This window comes from Spinacia oleracea, chromosome 3 (assembly GCF_020520425.1).
Source record: "Spinacia oleracea cultivar Varoflay chromosome 3, BTI_SOV_V1, whole genome shotgun sequence".
Classification (NCBI taxonomy): Eukaryota; Viridiplantae; Streptophyta; class Magnoliopsida; order Caryophyllales; family Amaranthaceae; genus Spinacia; species Spinacia oleracea.
The window spans coordinates 48,844,275-48,864,201 of record NC_079489.1 but is presented as its reverse complement, the minus strand read 5'-3'; the positions used below and the strand labels follow the sequence as shown (position 1 = coordinate 48,864,201).

At 36.6% G+C, this 19,927-nt stretch overlaps 4 protein-coding genes across 4 annotated transcripts; 1 reads left to right on the top strand and 3 right to left on the bottom strand.

Moving 5' to 3' along the window:
• Positions 1–4,797: 4,797 nt before the first annotated feature.
• On the bottom strand, positions 4,798–5,610 carry LOC110798976 (uncharacterized). The gene has a single exon (XM_022004170.2). It carries the CDS (start codon positions 5,608–5,610, stop codon positions 4,798–4,800), a length of 813 nt encoding a protein of 270 aa, XP_021859862.2.
• Positions 5,611–7,940: 2,330 nt separating this feature from the next.
• LOC110798974 (uncharacterized) lies at positions 7,941–8,908 on the bottom strand. The gene has a single exon (XM_022004169.2). The coding sequence runs from the start codon at positions 8,669–8,671 to the stop codon at positions 8,153–8,155; it is 519 nt and encodes a 172-aa protein (XP_021859861.1). The 5' UTR covers positions 8,672–8,908; the 3' UTR covers positions 7,941–8,152.
• A 2,993-nt stretch (positions 8,909–11,901) lies between these two features.
• On the top strand, positions 11,902–15,096 carry LOC130469679 (protein MAIN-LIKE 1-like). The gene is made up of 5 exons (XM_056839098.1): positions 11,902–11,964; positions 12,821–12,931; positions 13,096–14,361; positions 14,459–14,893; positions 14,971–15,096. The coding sequence occupies exons 1-5, from the start codon at positions 11,902–11,904 to the stop codon at positions 15,094–15,096; spliced, it is 2,001 nt and encodes a 666-aa protein (XP_056695076.1).
• Positions 15,097–15,432: 336 nt separating this feature from the next.
• On the bottom strand, positions 15,433–19,127 carry LOC110798977 (uncharacterized). Its single transcript, XM_056839096.1, has 4 exons — positions 19,119–19,127; positions 16,259–18,233; positions 15,749–16,163; positions 15,433–15,658 (listed from the first exon to the last, which is right to left on the bottom strand). Exons 1-4 carry the CDS (start codon positions 19,125–19,127, stop codon positions 15,433–15,435), a joined length of 2,625 nt encoding a protein of 874 aa, XP_056695074.1.
• Positions 19,128–19,927: the final 800 nt, after the last annotated feature.

Below are 19,927 nucleotides of genomic sequence, written 5' to 3'. Positions count from 1 at the left end.
ACAGGGCCTCTGCTTCGATCCATTTTCTAAAGTGATCCACTCCAGCAGTTAAATATTTCTTTTGGTATACCACTGTCGAAAATGGTCCGAGCAATGGGTTGAGGATTGGGGTGAGATCTCTGGTTGGCAGGTTGATCACTGGGACATATTTTTTGCATTTCTCGCACTTCTGTACCATATTTTAGAGTCTGCTGCAATTGTTGTCCACCAGTATCCGGCTTTGAACCATATTTTAAACTCAATATTGCTTTGGACCTAGGTTTTTCTATGTTGGTTCGATTATTTAGTGAACTTAATCTAATCGAGTCATACGAAACAACCTATTCATGCAAAGTATACATTCATACATTCAAGCATTATATATATATATATATATATATATATATATATATAATATATATATATATATATATGCTCACCCTCAATGAGAAGATCTTTAAAATGAGAAGAATGGAAAGGAATCTGGACCGTACAATTGCATTGATCAAAGGGCTAACATCCCGCGCGACTGCACGTGCAATGGAGGCTAATTACTGAAAATAAAAATAAATCCCACTACCTCTAACCCCTCTTTTAGCTTTCTCTATCCTCTCTAACCCCATTTTGTTGTCTTTCTCCTCCAACAATCACTTCCTAGTTCCTGCACTAAGGGGCAAAAATTTAACAAACATTAATCCAACGAGAGAAAAACCCAGAAGAAAGAAACCCACATAAAATCAAAAGAGCATGACCTCTTGTTCCCTACTTTGTTCTTCGTATTTCCATGGCACAAATGAGCAAATTAGATCTGATTCGGTGGTGTCTGCGTTCCACCAATTGCTGAATTTTCTGGGTAAAATCATCGAGGTCATCGACAACGACTACCCATTGTTGGATCATTCTTAATCGTTGACTGAAGGTCTTAGTTTATTTTATTTTTCTAATGAAATTTAGAGAAGATAGCTGTTGCTTGATTTATATGCTGGGTCATTGTATTTTGGATTTAGATCTACTGGAAATGCATATGTTTGGTGTGTCATCTCATCTAAATCACTTTCTAGGTTACATTTGGGACTAACTATGCATGTAGTTGCCTAGTTGGAGGAAATTCGTTAAAAATTAACTTGATTTGTGTAGTATAATTGAAGCAATGAATATAATTTTCTCAATCTGGGTTCAATTTGGTTGTTCATATCATTATTGGTGGTTTTTCTCATTTATGTAGATAAGCAATTTTCTCAACTTTTTTTTTGCTCATTTATGTAAATGAGCAAATTATTTTGCTCATTTGTGTAAATGAGCGAGCAAGTTTATTTTGCTCATTTAGGTAAATGAGCAAATTTATTTTGCTCATTTAGGTAAATAAGCAAATTGTAAATGAGCAAATTATTATAACGAATGAGCAAAAAAATAGTAAAGGACCCAGGAGGAAAGACAATAGAGCCGAGGGAAGTATACGAGTAAAAGGAAAAAAAAATAAAGGCGTCAGATCTAATATTCACCGTTGATGTGGATGGTCCTGATTTCTTCTCATTCTTCCCATTATAAGATGCCTTTTCATTTGAGTGTAAATCTATATATACTAGTCTTATATGCACGCGATGCGTGCGGGATTATACACAAATTAAAATTGTGTTATTATAATTAATTTCCACAAAATAATAAGCAAGAATTTTTTTTAAAGAGTTCGATCATCTAATGAAATTTTTTCTATGAAGTAAATATATATATATATATGAACCCCTCTTGAAACCTTTCGATGTATTTTTTAATATGAGGCGAGAATAAAATATATCAAATGCATAAATAAAATGGTGAACTAGTATGGCCCAAAACATCTTGTCTTGAAGCATCCAATCTTCATCACCATCTTGTTAGCTTGGCATCGTCTTGAATCTTCGTTCAAATGCTAACTTAAAGTTCTAAACTTAGAAATAGTTGAAAATAATAAAATTACATCAAAATTTCCATGGTTCGCAGACCATATTTAAAACTTTACATTCAAAGATAGAACGATTCGTATACCGTATTTAACTATCCTAAATGGCCATACTAGTCATTTGGAGTACCTAAATTACATAAAATATACATTCTATGCATTCATCCATTCGTATGCTAAAACGAATGGCCCATGATAATAATGCAAGTATTTACGTGAATTAATTAAAAATCACGTTCACATAAACGCGTCCTAAAAGATTGATTAATTTTCAAATTATTAATCCTTAGACTTTATTCTAATTAAAATTGAATTTAATTAAAATAATGCGACCTACGAAAAATAATTAAAATAATTATTTCATTTTAATTTCATTTAGTGGCTCCCACTCAAACCAATAATTATTCCGGATAATTAATTATTAAATATTAAATTAAAACTCGCGGCTCGGCCCAAGTAAATAAAATATTAAATTAAATATTCCGTTAGCCCAAATTAATGCAAACATGGTCAAGCCCAACGAAATAAACAAATTCAAAATAAATGTTCATGTGCTTGCTCGGGCTAGCTAGGCTTGCGCCCAGCCCAACGTAGCATTGTGTGGCATACGAGGCACACGAGCATAGCCCGCAGCCTTGCACACGTACCCGCAGCTGCTGTTGTCCCTGCGTGCCTGGCTCGACGCTCGTCGCTGCGCAACGCTGCACATCGCATCGCAAGGCACCTCGCCTTGCTTGCTCGCATCCCTCGCCCAGCGCGCGCGCGGCACACACCGGTCATGTTGCTGCCCGCGTCGCTGCTGCTCGACACTGATGCGGCAGCCCGCGTGGCTCGACGAGCCACACGTCCACCCCACCCTTGTGTTCGTGACTTTGGTTCGTACTACAGACCAACTCAATTAAAAAAAAAATTAATTTCACGAACGTTTGCATTTATGTTATTTTCATAAAAAGTTACGATTTTTATTTTTGAAAAACAACGATTTTTACGATTTTAATTTTAACGACAATCCAATTTCGTAAAATATTAAATCAAGGCTAACATTATTCAAATTTTATGAACGAACGATTCCAATTAAAATTTTAACTTTTAAATAATAAAATCTAAAACTTTAAATCGTTCTTAAACATTTAAATTTCAGATTTTAATAATTTGGTTTAAGTGCGATTAAAATTAACTAACCCATTTAATCCAATAATTTTTAATATTAGCCACTGACCCATGAAATTATATTCCCTTTCCCAATTAACCGAATTATTAGATCTAAATTATTTAAAAATCAATTAGGGATCTAAAATTTATGAATTTGGGGAAAGCAAAATTAGGGTTTATACTTAACAGAAAAATCTGAAACTTTTACCATAGATCAAGAATGTACCCAGCAACATCTTGTCAAAATTTCAATCAATTCCGAGTTGTTTAGGTTGACCTTTTAATTGAAATACTTTCCGACACTTTTAATTTTAATTCGAAAATTAACACTTAGAAGACTGTTTTTGCACTTCCGTTCTCATGAGTTGATCTTAGAAAATCATTTTCAATAAGATTAGGGTCAGAAAAATCGAAAAACCGAATCTTTTTTATTTCAGAACAAGTTACGCAATTAATCCAATAATTCATAAAAATTCTGAAAAATCAACAAAAAGTTCCCAAAATTTCGACAACAGCAAAAACAAATAAAACATGCTAAAACATGCTAAAACATGCTTTGAATACATAAGGCTCGTGATACCACTGTAGGGGAATACAGTTAAACATAATAACATGTGCGGAAACAATCCCCAAAGCCAGGAAACATGTATAAAGCACAGATTAAGCAAACTTACATTCGAAGAGTATGTATTTTCCCTAGTAATCTGTCAACGAACACGAACTTAGAACTCCACTTGTCGTTCCTCTACTTGGTTCACCGACACGATCAGATCCGTCTTGATAACCGTAGCTTGGACAATCAATTAAGAGTTTTTGCTTTTTGGGAAGAACAGTTTTCACAGAGAGAGAAAACTGAAGAACGTAATTTCTGAATTAGGTTTAGGGTTGGAAAACTGATGTGTGCTCAGTTGTGTGTAAAAATACAATAACCTAATTGTATTAAATGATATAACCGGCCAAGACCAAGAGGCCTTGACCGGCCACACCAAAACACACGGACACCCGCCCATAGCCCAACGCCCAGCCACGCTGCAGGCCGAAACCCACAGCGCGCGTAGCCGAGCAGCTGGGCCATGGGCCTGCTCGCTCGTCGCTGCTATGCTGTTGCGCTGCTGTTGCGTGCTCGTGCCACACGCTGGCTGGCTGCTCGACTTTGCTCGCGAGCTTGCTGGCTCGTTGGGCCTTGCACGCTTGCGTGCTTGGCTCGACGGGCCAGCAGCTCTGATGCCCTTCGTATTCGCAACTAATACCTTTCGGATATTGTTTATCGTTTCGTATACGACGAATCACCGTCGTACGATACGATTTATTCGTTTCGCCCAGCTTACGAATATTCGCGATACGATATACGATTCCGATGCAAGGTCGTATCGTATAATACGTTTTCCAAAACTAATTCCCGAAAAGCTATTAAATGAATTTCCGATTCATTTAATCCGGTGATCTATTACATGCCATTGGTGTGACCTTGTAGGTTCAGTCAAGAGTAAGTTGTGAGCTTAATATTCATTAGAACTCACTGATCGGAAGCATTGCTCCAGCTAGCTGTTCCGATCACTTGATCTCACTGAATTAATTGTTCGCAATTAATCTGAACCTTGGTATTAGACAAAATGCACCTTGGGTGAAGGACATATTTCCTTCACTCCCACCATTCGTGCTCTCTCCTCCTCTGCCCGGACCTCTGCCATCCCGTTTTTTCTCATCCCACCAATCAGGAAATCCTATCAACTGGTAACATGTCTCCTCATTATGTCCCTCTCGGTTACAATGTTGGCAAAACTTCTCACCCCCTCTCCGTATTTCGTACCAGATTTGGCCTCCACCTTAAATGCCATGACAGACTCCTTCCCTTTACCTCCCTTCACACGCATGTTTTCTGTATTAATGACTGTTTGGTATGCCTCATCCACATACGGCAAGGGAAATTGTGCCAATAATTGAGCACGGATGGCTTCATAGTGATTCTCAAAGCCAATCAAAAAATAACGCAAATGTTCTTCATCCCTTATCTCGCCCACCTGACGTGCAATATTGCAAGAACATCCCGCACAAGTACACCGAGGAATCTCAGCATACTGCACATATGCCTTCCATACTGTTGATAAACGACCAAAGAAGTCAGTGACAGACTCGTTCACCGACTGTTTGCAGTCACTCAAGGCCATTTTCAGATGGCACACTCCTGTGCCGCTTACAATGCAATACCGCTTCCGCAGATGATCCCATAACTCACTCGCAATATCGAAATCCTCCGTCGTAGATCGCAAATTCTCCTCTATCGTATATGTAATCCACGACACTAACATGGAGTTCACAGCAATCCAATGTTTCATCTTTGTTGTATCAGTCGTAGGTTCCTTAATTGAACCATCAAGGAAACCAAACTTGAATTTTGAGATCATACTCCGACGTACGGCCTTTGCCCATTCATCGTAATTAGCGGTGCCGCGCAATCTGACCGGTGTAATCACCACACCAGGTCCGTCACTTGAACCAAGATAGTAATCCAGGTCAACCTCATCTCCATCCTTGCCCATAATCAAGAACAAGGTTTGCTGATTGTCGAAGGATTAAGGGGGGAAAAAACTCACGTTTCTTGTCTCACAAACTCTCCGGCGCTATTCTCAATTTTGCGGAAATTAATTAGGGTTTAACCTCGCTCATGATATCATGACAAATAGCGCTCAAACCTTGATATTCTCATTAATGAACTCCATATATATATATATATATATATAGTGTTACGATAGTATATACGGAGTATACGGTAGTATATGTTGTTAATATTGTAATATTCTAGATATACAAAATTGCCGAGAATAGCCTTCCCAATGTAATATATATATTACATATATATCTAGAATATTACAATATTACATTGGGAAGGCTATTCTCGGCAATTTTGTATATCTAGAATATTACAATATTAACAACATATACTACCGTATACTCCGTATATACTATCGTAACACTAACATCTAACAACTTATTCACCAAACATTTTCACACAACCAACTAATCAAATCAGCTAATACAACCAGCTAACTTCTAGTCAAACCAACTAACTGCTAACAACTCCTAACTAAATAGGGCCTTTATCTATTTTCAAAATAATTAAAGGACTTTCAATCCTAAATCGGTAAGTGGGAATAAAAAAAAAAAAAATCACATTCTCTACATCTGCGTTACTTATAAATTGCCCCACTACACCAACTTCTAAATTATGCCGAGTACTGAATAAATGCACAATCAACCTCCATACCTTATAAAATATGAAATTATCCTAAAACTAATTGATCAAGAAAAATATTGCAAACTTTCTTAAAAGGGTGAGTGTAACAAAACATATGATTTGGGTGAGTGTAACAAAACATATGACTTGAGATCATACATATCCTATTTGTAACATTATTTTAATGGACAATGATATTTTAAAACCTGTTCTAAACCAAAACATAACAAGATGACGATGGACTACAACGTTGACATCACTTCTTATTAGAGGCTATTTTAGAAAAATCTAGATGTGTAATGAAAAATCAAGTGATTATGTATCTAAAAATATCTTATAAAAATCAAACACTGCGTAATGTAGAAATATGTAATATTAGACAAGTGTAGAGAAATCTAGAAACTAGGATACAACATCTATACAAATGTTGTATGTGCATGAGGTAAGAGGTGAGTCAATCAGGAGAACTCCAACAAAATATGAGGAGTAGAAACAAGAGTTCTACCAAAGAAATAACGGAGAAGTATGAGTTCTCGTAAATATTATTGTACAATTCTTATTCTTGTAATCAATGATAAAAATACAATTTTGTTATATTATTAAGGTGGATTAAAACTTTGCATGCGTCCTCAAATTTCTAAGTTTAAAATATCACCGAGAGTAGAGTCCATATTGAAATAATACATGGCACCCTTCCAATCCTATTTGTAACATCGTGTCAAAGAACTACAACTCTTCATAAAAGATCAAAATCTCAAATCATTGCATTTCCACATTGTTAAAATAAAATAAATTCCGAAATCAAAACTGGGTGCTCAAAGTTTCTTCTCAATGTCCACCAAACAGCTTCTATTCATGTTTTTGTTTTGCTCCCTAACTATTCTTGTCGTTCTTCACGAAATCTTATTACGGAGTACTCTCTCCATTCTTAAATATTAGTTCTGTTTTGACTTTTCAACTCGTTTTAATTTAATATGTAAACGTAAATATTTATAAATACGTATGTTAGAAAAATATAAAATTTGATATTGTTAAACTACACATTAACACAAACAAAATAAGATCTTACATGAATATATTTTGAAGTACATATTGGAAAGAAATTAGAAGATTCTCTTCAATTATGAATAGTGTCAAGATTCCAAAAGGGACTAATATTCGAGAACAGAGGAAGTACTGTATTTTGTTATCACAATTTCACATTTTCTATTTATAAAACTTAGTATTATCATTGTTTTAAATTGCCTTTAAAACACAAATTTTTATTTAGGGTTGATGAATAATAAATATTGTAATAAACTTAAAATTATTAAAAGTTAAACTGATAATGTAAAGTTAAATGTTTAATGATAATTTTTTAAAAAAAATAAAAATTATTCGTTCAAAATCAATGCACTAATAATATATAAAGGTAACTCTATAACCCTTTAAAATGTTACATATTTTTAAAGTAAAAGGGTGATGCACATACTAGATGTATATTTAATTTATTGTATATTGGGGTGATTTTGAATATGTTTTGATTAACTTATATATTATGACAACAACAAAAGTAGCTTATTGTAAATTCAATTCACACAACAGTTCTTTTTTTTTCCTGGATTAGTTACTTACTTTTTCTAGACCCATTATCTCTTGTCGCAAAAACATAATTACATCCACACTCTTCAAACTAATCATATTTACAAAGAATCGAGATCATATTTTCCATGATCTACCAAAAATTAGAACTTCTTAAAACTTACACGAAGAAACATTAAAACTAAAAATCATTAAGGAAAAACAACAAGAAATTGGACCCAAAATAAATTATAAAAAGAAAAAAAAGGGCATTTAATGATTGGATCTCAAAATGCAGGTGAAGATCTCTTAGTAGCAGCAACAGCATAACTTCTACTCCTAGGAAATATCCCAAACTTGTGTTTGACAATATTAACACCAGCATCATTATTATTATTATTATTATTATTATTATTAACATCAAAGTCAATTGGTTTATCTTCTTCAATTTTGGCCATACCAACACTGGCACTCCTTGGCACACCCTTGAATTCTTTTTTAGTACTTGTATTAGCGTGATTGTTTAAAACAGAGGATGAACTTAGGTTGATCCTATTCCCTAACGTACTTGTTGATGCAGCACGTACCAGCTCTTTATAATCATCACTTGTATTGCTAGATCGAATCGAACTACTCGTGCTGAAACTTCTCGGTAACGGATCGGCGTATGTTGATGCTCCACCATAACATGCTTTATCTGCATAGTTGTTCATGCTCTTTACGTAAAAGTCCCTTGCTTTTGCTAACGCTCTTATAGGCATTCTTATCATTTTCATCAACTTATTTTCTTGTCTTTTGCTCTTCATTTTCTTTTTTTTTTTTGGCTAAATTTTGAGGAGAAGAACACACACAAAGAAAAAAGGTGAGATTTTTGAAGAAAAAAAAAAAAGGGAGTTGGTTTGAAGTTGGGTGTTAGGAATAAAAAGGCGGTATGATTTAGGTGATGGATGAAGATGTATGAACGAAAATAAGGAAAGTGAGGTAATATAAAAGGAAGCTAGGTGGTATTTGTCTATTCGAGATAAAGTAAAGACTTTTTCAAAGCACACCGGATTAGAATTAAAATTGGATAACAAAAAACCAAGTGGTAGGTTTACGGTTTACCATTACCAGGGACATGAAAGATGATTAGATGAAGACATGAAATATAAAACTCCCTTTTAAAACTATGATAAGTTGATAAGAATAAAGAATTTTTGAATCAAAGTGTGGCGGGCACAGTCAATTCTACGTTCGTTTAACTTTGAAAACGACGGATGTTACCAACTTTTATCTTGGGTATATCCAATATCAATAAAAAACATACTCTTATATTTATAAAAGTTACCCTTATTCTCTATAAAATTACGTCATTTTCTACAACGTTTATACTTCATAATTATAAATTGACGTTTTTACGCCGATTGCCTGTTGTTTTAATGTTGATTGGAGCTGAATTTGGTAGGGAAGATCCGTGTTCGATCCTCCGCAATAAAGATCGGAAGGGGAGTGTAACCTATCCACTCGGAACATGCCCCGAGTCCGGATTAACCTTAAGGGTGAACCGGGTGCTAACACACAAAAAAAAAAAAAAAAAAAAAAAAAAAACGTTTTTACGACATGATATGAGTCATGACTATTAATACTTGATATTTTTCACTTCGTTGTCATTGCAACTGCTTTAAAGTTTAGATCTCGGTTCATATATTATAGGAGGTGGGAGTCAAAATAGTGGAGGATAGAAATCTCATTCAATAAAATTAGGCAACACTACATTTCTTTTTGGCAAATTTGTCAGAAATTACCTTTTAAAATAGAGAATTTGCGAGAAACCACCGTTTTAAAAATAAATTGCGAGAAGAAACCTGATTTATAAATATTTTTGCGAGAGACCACCTTTAGCCAGATTCCGGTAGTTGACTCTTTTTTCCGGCGTTGACTCATGTGACTTGCACGTGACTTTTTTAAACAAAAAATTAAATCGTTTTTTTCATTATTCTTCCCTTTAATTTTCCCTTAAACACCGCTCATCTGAATTTTTGGGTTTCTTCCTCAAATTTCGTTGAATTTCTGGGTAAGTTTTCCATAAACCCTCTTACTCATTTTACAGATCACCCATAAAAACTAAAAAAAAAAAAATCAAAGTCAAAAGTTGAAATTAGGGACATTCAACTCCTTCTAATTTGATTGATTATATTTTGGTTGAATTTTGGTTGATGGGTGTGTTGAGATTTTGAGTATTTATATGCATTTTTGAATGAATTACTGTAAGTAATTGTTGAGTTGTGTGCAAGTCAATGTCGGGAAAAGAGTCAACCACCGGAATCCGGCGAAAGGTGGTCTCTCGCAAAAATATTTATAAATCGAGTTTCTTCTCGCAATTTATTTTTTAAAAGGTGGTTTCTCGCAAAATCTCTATTTTAAAAGGTGGTTTTTGACAAATTTGCCTTTCTTTTTTAATGTTTGCATTTGCTTAATTACCGGAGAAGTTAAAATGAGCAAACAATCCAATGAAAAAAAAATCCCTGATACACCTAATAATAAATGTACTGTGGTAAATGACAACTAGATTAATTAGTAAAGTTTTGAGGGAGTGGTATCTAATATTTCCTCCGTCTCTTTTTGTTCTTTACGTTTTTCTTTTTGGGCATTTCAAAATGTTCTTTACAATTTCTTTTATATTGTCACATAAATGACTTAATATTCTATTAAAATTTGTGTCCAATTATTATTTTAACCAATTAAATTCATTAGGTCATTTAATCTCTCACACTTTTCTATTGGGACATTAAATTTTTCTCATTTTCCAATATCAGAATTTTGATAAATGTGAAAACATTATAAATAAACGTAATTTACCTTGTTTAAATAAAAAAAAATGAGGAATTTCGATGCAAATTAATTAATCGTTAAAACGCGTGAAAAATATCAAACGCAAACAAAAAAGAGACGGAGGGAGTACATGAGATAGAATCCTATCTATATCATTTGTCACCTTGCTATTTTATTACTCTCTTTAGGCAGAAAAAAACATTAAATATACCGCATCCAACAAAATAATACTTAAATATTACCTAGTGGTGAGGTGACCATAGAGACTAGATATATAGCCCACTTTACGAAATTACCTATTTATATACTTCCTCCGTTCTTTTTTAAATAACACAATTATTTAGGCACATTTGCCAATTCACGATTTCAAACATTCATATCTCCAATTTTGGAAAAGAAAAAATTATAAAAAGTTATATTTAAAAAATATTTATTGAGACGAATCTAATAAGACCCCACACGACTATGTTATTTTTCTTTAGTATAAACCACAAAATCAAGTCAAATGAGCTTGTGTGAATAGTGTCCAAAACCCAATTGTATCATATAAATAAGAACAGAGGAAGTATTTTCTATATGTACATCAACCTGTTTTTCCTTGTATATCCATTTCTTTTTCCGGTAATCATTAAAAATTTCTTAGGACTACATTATTTCAGGCCCGGAACCTGAGGCAAAATCAACGATATAGGAGCCCTTATACCTAGTCAAAACTCTTAAATTTTGGGGATTTTTATTCGACGCCCTGTTCCGTTAATAACGCCCTAATATTTTTACGTGAAAGTACAATTTTTGCCCTTTAAAATCAAATTCACCCTCCCTCCCTCATCACCCTTCTCCTTCTCTGCTCTTTCCCTTCCTCCCTCCCTTCCTCCTGCCGGCAGCCCTTAGATTTGCGTCGCCGCCATCTCAGCCCAACTCCGGTCGGGTTTGTCAACCCGTATTTTCGCCGCCCATCTTTGTGTCTCCTTCTCTAATCTGTATGTCGAGCAAACCCGACCGGAAATGCGTCAAAAAATCCCCCTCTTGCACGCACCATAGCCGCCGGAGGAGCAAATCAATATCGCCGGAGTTACAGACCCTCTCGTGGGCGCTGCGCGACCCGGTCGCTAATTCAATCGTCCCTCGTCGGAGCTGCCCTGTTTCGCGGCGGCGTTTGAAGATTATTCCCACCCCTTTTCGCCGCCCACGACGCTGGTTCTCGCGGGTGAAGGTGTCAACGTCAATGGCTCCAAAGAAGAGACCTACATCGACGTCGTTGTCTCCTCCATTACCGCCGGCGCATAAGGTGATTGATTTTTTTTAAAATTTAATTTAAACGATGGCGCACACCATTTGCGTGCACAACCATGTCCGCCGCGCACAGGCTGTGCGCCGGTGACATGTGGGTCGTGCAGATCTGGTGCACCACCCCCATGTCACCGGCGCACAGCCTGTGCGCGGCGGACATGGTTGTGCACGCAAATGGTGTGCGCGGGCGGGGAAGAAGAAGCAGTTTGAATTTTGAATTTTTTTTATTGTTATTGCAGTATTGATGATGTTTAATTTCATTTTTTATCATTTTCGAATTTATTTGTTTTTTTTATTATTTAATTTTCTGTTTTAATTTAGATTATTCAATATAATATTTTAGTTGATTAAAATTTATTATGTTAACGGAAAAACCGAATATAATCCGCATTATTATAGTATAACGGGAAAAAATTAAAAATGTTAGGGAATATTATTGATTGATAAATGTTAGTAAATATTAGTAAATTATTATATACATCATAGTTTGTATAAATAAAAATATAGTTTATAATATGAAAATGTATTATAAAATTATTAGCGTTTAAACGATATATAAATGATAGTTTATATAAGAAAATATAATTTGGTAACAAGTATGTGTCATGCTAATAAAAATTTAAAAATGTAATCCAGGTCACGTTGATATTAAGAATAGTTGGTAACAAGCATATGTCACGTTAATAATAATATTTTATTAGCAATATTTAGCACTTTAGAAATGAGTAACGTAATTTTGAATCGATTTGAAAATATAATTGAATAATTGAATATACAAATCAAATTAATGGAGGAATTAATTTTTAATGAAAATCAACGTTAACCTAATATATGTCACGTTTGATGAATAATAGCGACTTACGAAGACCAACGTCGAATTTGATGAGGATAATGTGGATGATGTGAATGATGTCGTTGTTGGTTCTGGAGTGAGGCATACGAGAAGTCGGTGTGTAAATGCTTCGGTTAGGAGAGAGAGAGAGAGAGAGAGAGAGAGAGAGAGAGAGAGAGAGAGAGAGAGAGAGAGAGAGAGAGAGATGGTTTACCATTGGGTGAGGAGTATATTGAGGAGGACTTGGAGGACTTCACAACTGCTTTGGATAACGCCTTGCAATCCACCTCACCCCAGGCGCAGTTGAATAGCTCGCCACCTCAGTCTTCTCATGGGTCGAAGGTTTGCCATGACTATGACGTGGATTCTGAGGGCAATGAGGATGAGGGTTCTGAGGGCGATGAGGATGAGGGTTCTGAGGGCAATGAGGATGAGGGTTCTGGGGGCAATGAGGATGAGGGTTCTAAGGGCGATGAGGAGCCAGTCATTCCACCTCGCGTCGTGGTGCGCGACTCTAATGCTCCTATTACTATTCATCGACGTAAAGGGAAGTTTATTCGTAACCCTGAGGGGAGTATGAGTACCACCGGACGTTGTCGTAGAGATAAGGGGACTAGAGACACATGGTTAGTTACTGGCCTGATGGGCGGAGGTCCTTCAGACGGTAGCGTTATTCCTAGCTACCCGGCTCACGTTGCGAGGTCCTTATGGGAAGCCACGTCCGATCGAGGTAAATTGCATTGCCAGAGTAGAGTAGTGGTATGTAAGCGGCTAATGAAGTGGTATCGTGGAATAAAAGAAGATCTGCGAGATAAGCTAGGTGAAAGTTCGTTGAGTCATTTGCCATTTATGATGGCATCCCACATTGACACTCCTTTGATTTCAGCTTTCGTGGAGAGGTGGCAACCGGATACGAACACTTTTCACTTGCCATTTGGAGAGATGACGATCATGTTGCATGACGTTCAGGCGATACTTGAGATTCCTGTTGAGGGGAGTGTAGTGAGTTGTACCTACGACGACACGAGAAGATCTCTTATGAGCCTTATTCTTGAGTTGCTTCAGGTGAGCGATGAGGCGACCCTTAAAGCAGGGAAAGCGCCTATATGGCAGCGCGGTTGTGTGAAGACTTCTACTATTATTGGCAATTTGGAGGGATTGGCTAGGGACCCAGATTGTGAGATGACTGGTTGGCTATTGACTGCTATTGGATGTTGTTTGTTTACTGATAAGAGTAGAAGTCGGGTTCGCTCGCAGATCTTACGTAATCTAGATCATTTGGATCGTGTACCGAGCTACTCTTGGGGCTCAGCTTGCTTAGCCTTTCTTTATCGCCAGTTGGGTATGGCTACACGATCAGAGTCACGAGGTATTGGAGGTTATCTCACGCTTCTTCAGGCGTGGATATACGAGCATTTTCCATGCTTCCGACCACGATCGGTCAGGAAGGATATAGGACATAGTGATCCTCGTGCATTGAGATGGGTTTATGCTCCAGAGAGTAAGGATCGGACTAGGTTGGCATCGTTTCGTGCTCGATTAGACAAGCTCACACCAGAGCAGGTAAGATAACAAACCTCTATAATTAATTGTTTTAAGAGCATATTACTTATGTTTAATATTAGTTATAATATTTTGTTGATGTTGTCATTATTCGTAGGTTTTGTGGACGCCATTTGGCGCCAACCCCGCCGCACCTTGTCCGGGGACTACTTATATTGGGCCCATATGTTATCGTGACATTGGCGAAATGTACAACCCTGATCGGGTTACTCGGCAATTGGGTTATGTGCAGCGTATTCCGCAGGAAGTCATTTTCTTTGGTAAAGCGTATCGGCCACCTAACTCGAGGAAGTATGAGGTGGAGTTTCATGACTTGACACATATAGACAAGTTGTGGAAACGTTTCGCAGCCGATGGTTATGCTGCCAGTTTGATTCTCGCGTCTCTGACTCCTGTTCCAGATGGTGTGCCTTACTTGTGTGAAGATGATTATGATACATGGTTTATGGGTCACTCTCATCCATACATTTGTCCTGCTTTTGCTGCATTTCCACCGACTGTAGTTGTACCTGGCCGCTCTCACACTGAATACGTAAGTCTATTTACTTTTATAATTGTATTTTTTAAAAATTTGGTTGTCGTTAACATTTTCCTAAATTCATATTGCAGTGGATTGGGCGATATAACCAAGTCGTTCATGGACTTATTGAAGCTCATAATGATCCTCATCACCCGATGGTGATAGCCGCCCAGAAGTTATTGGATGATTGGAACTTTATTTTGCATTCCCAGTGACTGTAATAGCTTTTCATGAACTTCAGTTGCATTGGACTTTGTATTTCAATTTTTATTTGGACTTTGTAATTCGTGTTTATTTGGACTTTGTAATTCGTGTTTATTTGGACTTTCTAATTCGTGTTTGTTTGGACGTTTAGAATGGACTTTGTAATTTAATTTAGGATGATTTTTTTTGTTTAGTTTATATTTGACTTTTATAAGTAATTTCGTTAACATCGCATTTCCAAATAACTAAATCAAAGTAACTACGTCAAAGTCTTTTAATTAATACAAACTAAAATGAAGCACAACATAATTCAGTTAGTTTATTACAACATAAAAATTTAAATTACACTATGATCTACCCCTCCTAAAATTAAACTCATCTGAATATCGATCACAAGCTTGTCTCCTAGTCTGATATCTTGATTCCCATTCAAGAACGCTGTAATCTGCGAATTCTCTCCAACGCGGTGGTATGGGTGGTAACGGAAAATCAGGAGTCAAATCCAGAAGAATATATTGATTGGTATTTACACATGCCAAGACGATCTCTTTGGTTGGCCTCGTGGATTCATACCTGTTTTGAATTTCAATCAAGCATGGAAGATTGATTAAACATATATATATATATGCATAATAATGTATGTATAATTAATTAGACCCGTACCTGTTTTCCAATGGAAGAATAGTGAAGTTAGGAAATAAACCACCACGATTACCGATACTCAAGATGACAACGACCGCATTGAAGTGTGTGGCAAGAGGCCACAAGTCACAATCGGTAATCATCCAATGTTCCTCTCCACACCGTCCACCTCTCCAATTTATACGCCACGAGACATTAGCAATAGAATCAGGATGGTATACATGGCGGTATTGTTCAAGCTTTCCGATCTCTCCAACAAGCGTTGATCGAATCTCACCATATCGTTCTTGATCACCCAAGAAAAACTCTGCGGCACATCGGAATCCGCAGTTCCCGTCAGGGATTACATCACAGTATCCTCTAATATACTGCAACATGAATTGAGGTAACCACTCTTTGAAACCAGGCGGGATTAGATCAATGCTCATATAGCTTCCTAATGAAAAATAAAATATAACCAACATTAAAGATTTAATATAAAACAAACTCTAACATATATATGTATATATATATGTATAATTTGATAATTACCTAATGAAGACCTCGTTTGTTGGGTGCTCATTGACGACGACCCTTGATCACAACTCCGACGAGGACCCATATTACGCACATGTTCGACAAAACTGAGATTCCTTGTAGTGGAGTTTCTTTGTTTCCTTGGTCTCCCTCTCCTAGTTAAGTTGGGTTCCGGTTCCTCAAAACCCGCATTCTCGGGATGCAACTCATCGTGAACGATTCTCGAAATATCTCGCACAACTGCAATATCTCGAGCTAACACATCATCGACAAGGGATCGGAATAGCTCAACGACTTGTGCGGACTCCTCCACAAACTCAGGAATGTCCGCCCCATCTCCGATCTCCAAGGTCCTCCAAAATCGATGGACAAGGTCAAGATACAAACCAACTCCACCTTGGACCTCCATATATATGTTGCAAGCACATGGGAGTCCATGAGTGGACAATTTAGCACAACCACACCTCTCAAAAACTTCGGTACTTAACTGTCGCATCCTCGTATGTTCTTCCAAAATAAGCTCCAAAGCATGATGGGACACACGACCAACAAGGTGTTGGTATAGATAACTCTTGAATAACACACCATGTCGCCGCCTTGAACTCTCTAATCCATTTTTAATCTCTGTAACTTGTTTAATGATAGAAGCATGCACTTTTCTAAAAACAGTGTCCAATGACCCTTGCGAACTTCCAAGCCAACTATTTACGACAGAGTGTTGACTCTCGACCCTACAAGTGGTTATGTTGCCAAAGTGAAGGACCTCATTCGTCCAAGCTAGAACAAACTTCTGCCTATGATCAGTAAGCCATGTGTTGTGCACATAATCGATAACGCTCTGCCATCTTACATAGCGATCTTCCATGCTTGCAACTGCACGATCATATTCTTCCACAGTCGACGCCTCCATGATTCTTTTCCAAACTCCGTTCTTGAACGCTCGACCAACGTCCTTGTTCTTGTTGCACAAAAATGATACGCTGGCCTCCACGTCGTTGTTGATATGCCAAGTACATAGCAAATGTCTGGAATTTGGAAAAACCTCGACAACAGGTCTCATTAGACCACCCTCTTTGTCCGTCAATATTGCCGAGGGAATGACACCCTCCCCGAGGAGCAGCTTCAACTTCTTTAACACCCAACGGTAGCTCGCTGCAGTCTCGTCTTTCATAAATGCATAGGCGATTAGGAAATTCTGATTTGTCGGTGTCACACCAACAATCTCCAAGAAAGGAAATCCATATCTGTTAGTCTTGTACGTCGAATCCAAACCAATAACCAGTGGATATGTGCGTAACACCTCCACCATTGCAGGGTGAGCTAAGAATGCGCGGTTTATGACGTTACTCGTACGGTCACTGCAAGAGACCCAGTTTATGTAGTCGTGCTCTCTGGCTAGATGCAACATCTGCTCAACAACGTTTTTTCCTTCTGAACCTTCTCGTCTCATCTTTTCTTTGAAGTTGTAAATGTGCCTCATGTTGGGATGTTCATCTGGAAACTTGTTTTTAATGGCCACCATAATATTTTTTGGCTTAGCTTGTGCATCGTTCATCTCGCGAACAACTTCCTTTGCACCCTGACTAAGACCACTAACACCACGGTGACCCTCGGGATATACAATCAATGTGTGATTATGTGTGCCACGATCATGAAGCAACTCAATAACCCAATTATTTTCTTCTACTCGTTGTTGTTCACACTTAATCATAAACCGAAAACCACATGCCTTACTCTTTGTGTTTGGTCGTTTTGCGGTCTCTAGATCCCTACAATTGTTTTCCCTCCTTCCCCGATCGCATTTCAAGTAGCGGTACTTACGACCATCTTTTTGCGTCGTTTTGTACGAGCTACTTATCAATATGAACCCCGATCCGATAGCCACTTGCTTTTCCCAATTCGCTGCGTTTTCAAATCCATCGAATATTTCATTTGTTGCAAATAGATAACTATAATCAACACCGTCGCCACCATAATCCGGAAGTGGGGCCTATAAAAAAACATAATTTAATAATTAAAATCACTAACATAATTTCTAAAATTCAGAAAAATTAAATTAAAATATAATTTCCAAATTAAATAACAATTAAAATGACACATGTAATTTCTAAATTCTCCTAAATGAACATGTAATTCTAAATTAAATAACAATTAAATTAACATATAATTTTTAAAATAATGTTACTTTGCGCGTAATAACTAACATACTTTCTAAAATCACTAACATAATTTTCTAAATTAAATAAAAATTTAATTATCATATTATATTCTAACTTTGCGCATAATAACTAACATAATTTCTAAAATATATAAATTCTAAAATAAATAAATTCTAAAATAACTAACATAATTTTCTAAACTAAATAAAAATTAAATTAATAAATTATAATATTAATTTTGCGCATAATAACTAACATAAATTCTAAAATACATAAATTCTAAAATAAATAAATTTTAAAATAACTATATAATTTCAATTTCTAGAAATTTCTAAAATCACTAACATAATTTTCTTAAATAAATAAATATTAAATTAACTAATTATAATACTAATTCGAATAACTTTACATTAAAAAATAAAATTTTATTTAAACAAATTTGAATTTCAGATTTAGTTTTGGCGCACAAACATTGCATGAAGGACATGTAACTGGCGCACAAACATTGCATTGGTTCCATGAACCTGGCGCACGGAATTTGCACCAATTCCATGAATCTGGCGCAAATTCTGTGCGCCAGTTCCATGGTAAGCCACGCACAGAATTTGCCCCAGGTTCATGGAACTGGTCAAATTCCGTGCGCCAGGTTCATGGAACCAATGCAAATGGTGTGCGCCAGAATTTAATAAAATAAATAAAAAAAACACCATTTTTACCTCCTCCATTGAATCTTACGAGCTTTCTGGGAGCCGATTTTCCGAGAAAAATTCCACGACTATAAACACCGCCGCAACTCCCACATGAATTATGAAGAAACAAACTGTAACGCCCCGACCTCTAATCCAAGAAATTAAGCAGCGGAATTAACCTAATTCGGTCGGGACATTACCGCCGTAACTCCCTCTGGGGAATTACAAGGCAACTATCATAACATAAGCAATTAAACTCCAAATTACTATAACAATCCTTTATATTCCCAAAGGAAAAGTACGTAACTTACTAAAAGTCTTTAATTAAACTATTACATCATTACGCATAAACTAGGTGAAATTCCTCGCTACTACTCGTTTCCATCGTTCCCCGCAGTACCTAAAATGGAAAACAAAACAGTGAGCCGATGACTCAGTAACGACTACCCTAGCAACGTAAATTCATTTCAATTCATTTTATTTAATAACACAGGGAGAATAGAATAAGTAAAACATTTAATAAAACATCATAATTAATTCATTCATAAAAACCTTTTAATTAACATGCTAGTTGTCGGCAGGTACGAACCGTGAAGGAATTCTCCACTGGGCCTGGGCCCATAAGAGCCTGGGCTCATCATCGTAACATGGGGCCTGGGCCCTGAGCCTGGGCTCATAAACCATGGGAGCCTGGGCTCGTAATCTATGGGTGGACAGGTGTCCGTGGTGCATGCATGACCGGTAGATAGGAAGATGGTAGTTTATATACCGCCAGACAAACTATGTCTTTCACTTTCATTTATCATGTTTTATGTATTTTTACTAAGCCTTGGCTT

Coding starts and splice junctions, on each gene's coding strand:
- LOC110798976 (XM_022004170.2), bottom strand. CDS start 5,610: ATGGGCAAGGATGGAGATGAGGTTGACCTGGATTACTATCTTGGTTCA.
- LOC110798974 (XM_022004169.2), bottom strand. CDS start 8,671: ATGAAGAGCAAAAGACAAGAAAATAAGTTGATGAAAATGATAAGAATG.
- LOC130469679 (XM_056839098.1), top strand. CDS start 11,902: ATGGCTCCAAAGAAGAGACCTACATCGACGTCGTTGTCTCCTCCATTA. Junction 12,932..13,095: donor GTCGGTGTGTAAATGCTTCG/GTTAGGAGAGAG, acceptor ACCTCACCCCAG/GCGCAGTTGAATAGCTCGCC. Junction 14,362..14,458: donor ACAAGCTCACACCAGAGCAG/GTAAGATAACAA, acceptor CATTATTCGTAG/GTTTTGTGGACGCCATTTGG.
- LOC110798977 (XM_056839096.1), bottom strand. Junction 16,164..16,258: donor ACAAACGAGGTCTTCATTAG/GTAATTATCAAA, acceptor ATTTTTCATTAG/GAAGCTATATGAGCATTGAT. Junction 15,659..15,748: donor ATTCTTCCATTGGAAAACAG/GTACGGGTCTAA, acceptor AATTCAAAACAG/GTATGAATCCACGAGGCCAA.